Below are 8,208 nucleotides of genomic sequence, written 5' to 3' on the forward strand. Positions count from 1 at the left end.
TGCCTTCGGCTCAGGTCATGATCCCGGGGTCCTGGGATTGAGCCCCGCATCGGGCTCCCTGCTCCGCGGGAAGCCTGTTAAAAAAAAAAAAAAAAAATCTGAGAAACAGCACTACATGAAGGCAGAGAAAGACGAGGAGAGTATCAAACCAAGAAACCAAGAACAAAATACAACCTTTCAGTAAAGGAACTATTGACATTTGTGCTAAATGCTACTAAAAAGTCAGATTAGGAGGATGGCTGAAAGGAAGTTGTGCGATGGAGGGGGAGTAGACAGGGAATGAAGGTGTGATTGTAAAGAAATGAGATAAATGGGGTAATGAATAGTAAAGAGGTCAATGGATCAGTAGGCTCAGTGAAACTAGAGTTTACATGTTAAAGTGTGAGTACTAAGAGAGGTGAGTTAGGTGAGTCAAGAAGATGCTTGAAATCAAGATTTTGGTAATGGTATAGCAATTGATGATGATAAGATCAAGGTATGTATAGTCATAGGAATATGGAAGAAGCCATCACAGGAATGAAGACCAAGGAAGAGAAAAGCCAGGCAGGATGTTAAATAGGTGGTCCATGTGGATAGTGCTATATCAAGATCAGGAGTACAATGGAAGCCCATGAGCCAGGTATCGATGGTTTGCCCAACTCTTTTGAACTTACAATTTTGTACCGCCTTAGCCATTTTATCTTATTCTTTGCCTTCTGTGTGCTTGGTTTTTTCCTTCTTCCAGATTAGGCAATGAAAACAAGTTTGTTGCTATCTCCTGTACCTCTTCCTCTAGTAAGCCTCTCTATGACTGAGGGAACAACCATTCTAGTCCAGAATAGATAGAATAAAGACAATGGTACACATACAGTGTTTTAGAGAAATCATAAGTCATATGACAAAGATACCTGGAAACAGCCAAAATTTATTTTAGAAGAGATTATTCCATTCTTAAATAGTATAAAAATAAACAGGCATTTGTTTCAACACTTACATTTTACATAAGTTAATTTAAATACACATTTGTCTGAGGCACCAAAACATATTATATTCCGAATTCCCAGGTTCAGTCAGCAGGTTATGTTAATACAAGTTTTTTAATCAGTGAAGTTAAAGTTTTTTATATAAGCCCTTCTAATATTGACTATTTCTTTCTTAACTATAAAGTTTTTATAAACATAAAATCTTAAAAATTCCCCTGAGTTATTTCCTTTAATGAAATTTCATTCTTTCTCTACCTAAGACACTTTTTCAATTATTTATAAATACTGATGTTATCTGTAATCAGTGCTTGATTTAAAAAATATTAAAACCCAAAAAATATTAAAACCTACAGTGCTCTGCACTTGTCTCTCAGGCTGAATGAATTAATGAAGGATCCATAGGTCCTTCAAAAATGTATAAAAGGTCAGTCTTATGGTACTAGGCTAATGAGACACAATGTTTCTCTGTGAGCTGGTATATAGGTAAATCTTCTGTATTTCAATTCCAACTTTCCATATTCCAATATACCAGAGTTGGGTTCCTGAAAATTTATTCATGAATCTTAATCTAATAATTTCTTATAGTTTACATATTAATTCAGTATACTGATTCTCACATAATGCAAAAAAAAAAAAATCATTGCAGCTTAAACCTAATTTATAATAATGTCCTAACAAAACATAAATAATAATCCTCAATAAATTAAGTAGTATACAGTACCAGCAAATGTCAGCTGACAATGAGATGTGGAAAAGAAACATTATCTTCCCGGGAACTATTCAGGATTTGTTTGGTTTTGCTTTTAAATGGGAAAGAACATTCATTAGAATAGAAATACAGCTTTCTTCTACAACAACCCCCTACAGTTCTTTGTAAGGCATTAGTCTCATTGCAGGCTTCTTCTGTTACACACAGTTTAAAATGATAAGTTCTCTGCCTTTCACATAAAATGCCTTTGTGTAGAGGCCTTTAAGGGCTGTTTTCTTTTCTTTTTTTCCTTTCATTCCTCTTAAGAGGAGCTAAATTACTAGTAGTCCTGAGTTGAGGTTTTCCTGAAAACTTGCAAAAGTTCAGATAAGTACAGAGAGTCCGAAGAATGATGAACTCAGATCTTAAAAACCAAGAAAACAAAGTAAACTAATCAGAAGAGAGTTTCTCCCAGCGCAGTGGCTAACAGAAGAAAAGGAACAGTGTGCAGGTAGTTGCTTCTAACGTATCATGGAAGATACACTAGAAAATCTCGATAGTGTGGGAAGAAAACTTGCAGCATTTTGCCATCTTGGAACAACATTTAAATGTCCAAACATCTTCGCTTTTTTCTTATTATATATAAATAATATAATTCAAGTAGAAGGATGTGAACTCATTTACAAAACAGAATGAAAACTGTTTTCCCCTTTAGCCTGAAGACATCTTTAAAGTAGTGACATGAAAATCTTCACCAAGTATGACCCCTCTCTTCTTAACAGAAGATGTTAAGTAACATAAGGATTTTAACATAAATATTAAATAATTAAGTTAAAAGAAATCGTCCATATAAATAAATATGATTAACAGGCTTCTACAGTTCAGTGGACCGTTCTTTTAGTAGGACTGTGGGATTGATATCATCTAGTCCGGAGTGTGAAGAGCTTGCATTAATGGTGACTGTTTTGGTGAGCTGTGGGTCTTGAACACTGAACGCAGTAAAAGGACAGCCCTTCACGTTATTGCAGATGAGAGACTGAATTGAGGCAGTGTTGATGATTTTAAAGCCTACTTCTCCACCAAAAGTGCTAGGCTTCCAGTAGTCAGGTGAACAGATGGGATTACCCATAAGTCCTTTCAAGGAGAATGGCGCTCCCATTTCTACCATGGTCTCACCAAAGATGGCATCTGGACGAGGCTTTTCTAGCAGGAGGGCGGGATACAGTTCCATGGCATCAATATCACCATAAAGGGCCTCTAACCCCGCAGCCATTTCCTTCTCTCCTGTGAGCGTGACAAAGACATACAACCAATGTAAAAAACTTTACAGAAAAAAAAAAAAGTTTTAACCCTTTGCTCAGTTCCCTTTCAACTTCTCTGTTGTTTCCATCTGACCCCTGATGCTTCAAAGAAGTTTCTCTCGGGCGCCTGGGTGGCTCAGTTGGTTAAGCGACTGCCTTCGGCTCAGGTCATGATCCTGGAGTCCCGGGATCGAGTCCCGCATCGGGGGGGGGGGTGGTCCCTGGTCCCTGGTCCCTGCTCAGCAGGGAGTCTGCTTCTCCCTCAGACCCTCCCCCCTCTCATGTGCTCTCTTTCTCATTCTCTCTCAAATAAATAAATAAAATCTTAAAAAAAAAAAAAAGTTTCTCTCACCTGTAAGTTCTTCGAATGAGGCATAGGGCTTCAGCCGAAAGCGTTTGCGATACTCATTAAGAGACTGGTATTTCATCTGCCTGCTCTGGTCGATTGAGGCCTTTGCTACTTGTTGTACTGCAGCTGGAACATTCCTACCACCAGCAACCTGCAGAAAACACATGGTAGAACAAGATTTTTAGGCATCTTAATGATGATTTCTATTTTAAAAGAAAGCACTCACTCTCTGGGTACAGAGTAGCGAAGACTGATGTTCCCAGCTGAGACCTAAACTATCCTAGTTAGAAATATTACTCCTTATCGGTAAGTCTGAGAACAATCATTTCAATGGCGGAAATTCTAGTGACTGAGTAGTCCTTTGTTTTGTTTTCCAGTAACAAGGCTTACCCTGCCGGCAATCTGCCTGCTGAATGATTCCACAAACTGGGTAAGCCCATGTTCCAGCAATATAGAGTTGTTGTAGATAAACTGCTGGAAATTGTACTCCTGGTCATCTATTTGCAAGGTGTCAGGCAGAAGGGGATGCCAGTGGTAGAGTGTGTTAAACTCAGCAGCAATACGGTTTTGGTACTGGAACTGTTGGTTGAAAAGCAGCTCTGGGTCAAATTTCAGCTTGAAGTAATAGCCGCTCAAGTGCTGTACGTAGTCTTCAATCACAATCTTAATGGTTTCTCCTATTTACACAAAATAAAAAGAAAATTTAGAGCACTAATTCTCTGATTACCAACTTTCACGCAACCGAGATGCTGTGAATCCGCTCTTCCTTCACTTCTGTTTTTGTCCTTTGTACCATCAAAACAGAAGGTATTCGTATTTCCAGTCATGCTGAAGGACTGAACTGAATTAACATGGAGCATGTGATTTTACATTCACCACGTTCTCCCAGAACTACTTAAAACATATCGAAGATATCAAGTTAGTTTTCTCTGCAGCAGAAGAGGGTTTTATTTAAATTATCTTCTCTTCTTGCTTACCTATCAGTATGAGCCTGCTCGTCTGGAATAGCCGCTCATCATCCCACTCTGGATGCTCCTGTTTAAGCACATCACAGACTCTGTTGTGTTCCCGTAGCCAAATTGTGGCGTACATCATCAGACCAGGTACCAGCCCGAAGACTTCCTGGCCCACAGCAAACCGTAGGTGTTCAGGAATATGGGGTGGGTAGATCATCTCCACCTGAGTATCTTTGACTGTGGGAGGATACACCTCTCCATCAATTACCTGAAAAACAACAGTAATAAAAACATTAAAATTTAATCAGTGTAAGTTTTTAAAATGGGCAAGTCGTGAGTCATAACTAATTCTTAATATTCAAATAGAACAAACCTGATATTTCATTTTTCCATCCTTGAAAAGGCGCAGTTTATGTTGTCTATCCAAAGTTTCCCCATAAATATGGCTTAAGTCCACCTAGAATATTATGGGAAAATTTTAATTTGTTGCTGTTGAAGTGTCTATAATTTATCATTAAATAAACATGTTTCTCACAGCCACAAAATACTAAATTTATTATCCACTGACACTACAAACCTATGTCTCTTGTGTATTTAGTATCTCATAGTGAAGTATAGTATGTATTTAATGAAAAGGTATTTAGTATCTCATATGGAGTTGTAAGTATCTAATAGGCTTCACTATAACTGTATTTCTTTTAACAAGCATCAGAAAATATATTATTAATATAAAATTCTTACTGGCAAACTGAAACTGTCATTGAACTCCAAGGGATAATAATGCTGCAAAAATCTCATAATATTTCAAGTAGTATAATCAGGGTACAAGTGTTTTTGAAGACACCACTTTTTGCAGTGCTAGTATTTTAAACTAAAATGTAAGAGCCAAATTACAAATATTATGTCTATGTGTATACACATGTGTATTTTTACTAAACCAGTGAATCAAAAATGGAAATTCCATTAAGGTTTTTATAGACAGAGCATTTTTTAAAAAGAGGGTGAATCTGGTATAGCAAACACACACACACACACACACACACACAGAGCACTCAGTTATGATTTTTGCTATAATTTCAGTTTAACTCTGTCTTACCCCATGGCCTAGTCCTTTGGTGAAAGCTGGCCCTCGCTTATGATCTGTCTTGAAAAACTGATGGGTGAAGTGCTGGGCAAAGAATGCAAACATCATATTTGTGCCCTGGGGATCAGGAATGAACTTTCTTCTTAGAAGAAATTTTTCCACAATCTCTTTTGAATCGGGAAGCTCTTTCTTGCCTGAAAAATGAGAAAGCTTAAGATAAGAATTCATTTACAAATTCAAGGAAGCAGCTATTTCCTATGGGGCCTTCTTCACTTACAGGAGAAATACAAGTGTGAACAGGATTATAATATAAATGAAGTTCTAAGAAATGGGGAAACACCTTCTTACTGAATAACTTTACCTATTTTGTTTAACTAGTATTAATTTGGTTTTAATGACAGAATTTGAAAGTGAAGACATTATACCAAAATGTCCATTCACTTTCATGGAATAGTTTACAAAGATTCACTTTCAAAAAAAAAATCTCCACAGATAATCCTTAAGAAAGCCAATAATATGCTTTTATTAACAAATAAATGATAGTAAAGTTCAGGGCTGAATTCTCTAGGTAGCAATCCAATCCCTACTGCAGTTAATACCGCTCTGCCTCCCGACACTCACCTTTCACACCCATGGGTGTTGGACAGTCATCAGCCACAGGGGGAAGAGCTCTGGTATAATAGGAGAGATTAGAAAAGGCTTCCCAGCTTTTATAGCCATAGTCCACATTGTAAGTTGGTGGACTCTCAATCAAATGTGACCTGGCTGAAATTAAAAAAAAAAACAACAACTTTGTTTTATTTGTGCCCACATCAATGTTCCTTTTTATTGTAAAATGTGCAAAGTGCCACGAAAGACTGAATACCAGCAAAGATAACCTATTGTAAAACAGTTACACTTCAAAGTCTGCCACTTCTACTAAAAAAAAATCAGAATGATTCACTAAAATGCATCTTTAATAAAGTATATATACTTTTACATAAAACATGATCTAGCCATCTTGATTTTTCAAATAATCCTCCACCTACCACTTAAGAGGCCTATGAAGGAATATCTGGGCAAGATACTTGCTTTAGTAACAAAGTTATTTTCTTGCTGACCCAAATCCAGATTAACCAGATTATTTTACTGGGTGCAATTCTGTGGTCCATGGACATTCAGTAAACTGGACCACACTTCCTTCACAGGATTGGCAAGAGCAGTGAATTTAGAAGAGGTGCACAGGATTTAAGTAGAATTCCGACTGTGAGACAGAACTTTACAAACAACGGGACTGAGATGTATTTTGGGCCATTAAGACAGAAGGCAAACTAAAAAGATCTGTTTAAAGTAAGTCATTTTGCCAAGGTTGAAAAGAGATTTCGGGATTAGGTTTAATAATGTCAAGTTTTATAAAGAACATTTTTCTTTGAGTAAACTGAAAATCTTGAAAGAGACTTGTACTTACATGTCAACACGTATTTCATAATTACATTTCGCAGGAAGGGAATGTTATTGACAATGTTCCAGACTCCCTTGAAGTGGGTAAGTATGTAGTGCACTGTATTTGGAGTGGGTTTCAGGAATAATTTTATTCTTGTCAGAAATTCAGCTGCAAAGAGAAAAAAAAAAGAGGGAAAGATTAACAGGACCCATTCTAAGACACTAGAGTGTAAAGTGATACTCCATGTATCCCCAGTCCAAATAAGGGCACCCAAGGGCAAACTTACGTGTTGAACAGTTTTCGCCATAGAATCCTGTTCGAGTGCAGTCACACCTATACTGGTCAAATCCTATGCTCATACATACACCTTGGTTTTGACATGGGTTGGAACAGCAAGGATTTGCTACAATAAAAATAGACAAAGGAAGTCATTCTTTACTTCCTTAATCTTGATTTAAATTGCTTTACATAGTATGGGTCAACTTTACGTAAATAAATTCAAGAAATATACAGGTAGTCATGGGAAAACAATTTCTTTAACCTGTGGCACAGAATGATTATAATGAATAAAATACCCCAAGTCGGTAACAATATTCAACCAGGGAAGTGATGTTGCTCAGTTTTTTCTTTAGTAACTTTTTAGATGTTCAAATTAGCATTTTTAAAGAGCTCAAAGAAGTAGCATTTTCGTAACTAAAATGGACGTATCTAGTACATTAATCAAATTGAGGGGAAATTTCAGTGTAAAAACAGATCATTGTTAAAATATTTTGCTTATCTTAAATAACCTGGGCTTTCCTGGGTCAGAAAAGCACTAATTTTAAAACAATGACTCCCATTCCCTAACAGTGGGCACCACACACAAACATTTCACATATATTGATCGATCCTGTCTTCTCATAATAACAATCTGCAAATTATACACTGTTCCTATTTAGCAGATGAGAAAAGTGAGACCCACACCGGTTAAGTAACTGGCTCAGGATGATCAGAGCTGGTGGCAAAGCTGGGGTATTCACCCCGTTCTTTTGGACTCAAAATGGTCCAAGCTCCCTACCCAGTCAAACATCGTCTCCTTTCCGGGACTGTTCAAAGTACCGGGAGGATCCGGGAGGTCAGAGCGGAACCTCGGCGGGGATTACGGAACGGAGGAGTCCCCGCTGCGGGGCGCCAGGTACTCACCTGCACGGCAGAGCGCCAGGGCGGCGCAGAGCAGCAGGGCGCGGGCAAGCATCTCGGCGGCGGGAGGAGCGCGGGCGGGCGGAGGCGTTGCGGGACTTGGGCTCCGGGTTGCGGGGCTGGAGCAGGCGCTGTGCGAAGTCCCCGAGCGTAATCCTGACGCTCGCTGCAAGTTGTTTGACAACTGGAAGCTAACGGAGAGAACCTTCCTTTTATGCGTGAAAACTAAGCCCACGTGACAGCATGACTGTTTCTTTCCGCCTTTT

General features: G+C 38.4%; 1 protein-coding gene across 1 annotated transcript; it reads right to left on the reverse strand.

The window, feature by feature from the left end:
* Positions 1-888: 888 nt before the first annotated feature.
* PTGS2 (prostaglandin-endoperoxide synthase 2) lies at positions 889-7,997 on the reverse strand. The gene is made up of 10 exons (XM_035009552.1): positions 7,946-7,997; positions 7,050-7,166; positions 6,788-6,931; positions 5,962-6,105; positions 5,353-5,534; positions 4,630-4,713; positions 4,278-4,524; positions 3,691-3,977; positions 3,304-3,451; positions 889-2,934 (listed from the first exon to the last, which is right to left on the reverse strand). The coding sequence occupies exons 1-10, from the start codon at positions 7,995-7,997 to the stop codon at positions 2,525-2,527; spliced, it is 1,815 nt and encodes a 604-aa protein (XP_034865443.1). The 3' UTR covers positions 889-2,524.
* Positions 7,998-8,208: the final 211 nt, after the last annotated feature.

The sequence above is a fragment of the Mirounga leonina genome, unplaced genomic scaffold (genome assembly GCF_011800145.1).
Source record: "Mirounga leonina isolate KUSES-001 unplaced genomic scaffold, KU_Mleo_1.0 Mir_154, whole genome shotgun sequence".
Taxonomy (NCBI): Eukaryota; Metazoa; Chordata; class Mammalia; order Carnivora; family Phocidae; genus Mirounga; species Mirounga leonina.

Bases quoted from the DNA above. Each gene is read 5' to 3' on its own strand.
- PTGS2 (XM_035009552.1), bottom strand. From the start codon at position 7,997: ATGCTTGCCCGCGCCCTGCTGCTCTGCGCCGCCCTGGCGCTCTGCCGT. The intron at 7,167-7,945 runs GTGAGTACCTGG...TTTTTATTGTAG, and splicing joins CCTGGCGCTCTGCCGTGCAG to CAAATCCTTGCTGTTCCAAC. The intron at 4,714-5,352 runs GTAAGACAGAGT...ATAATATTCTAG, and splicing joins CCAAAGGACTAGGCCATGGG to GTGGACTTAAGCCATATTTA.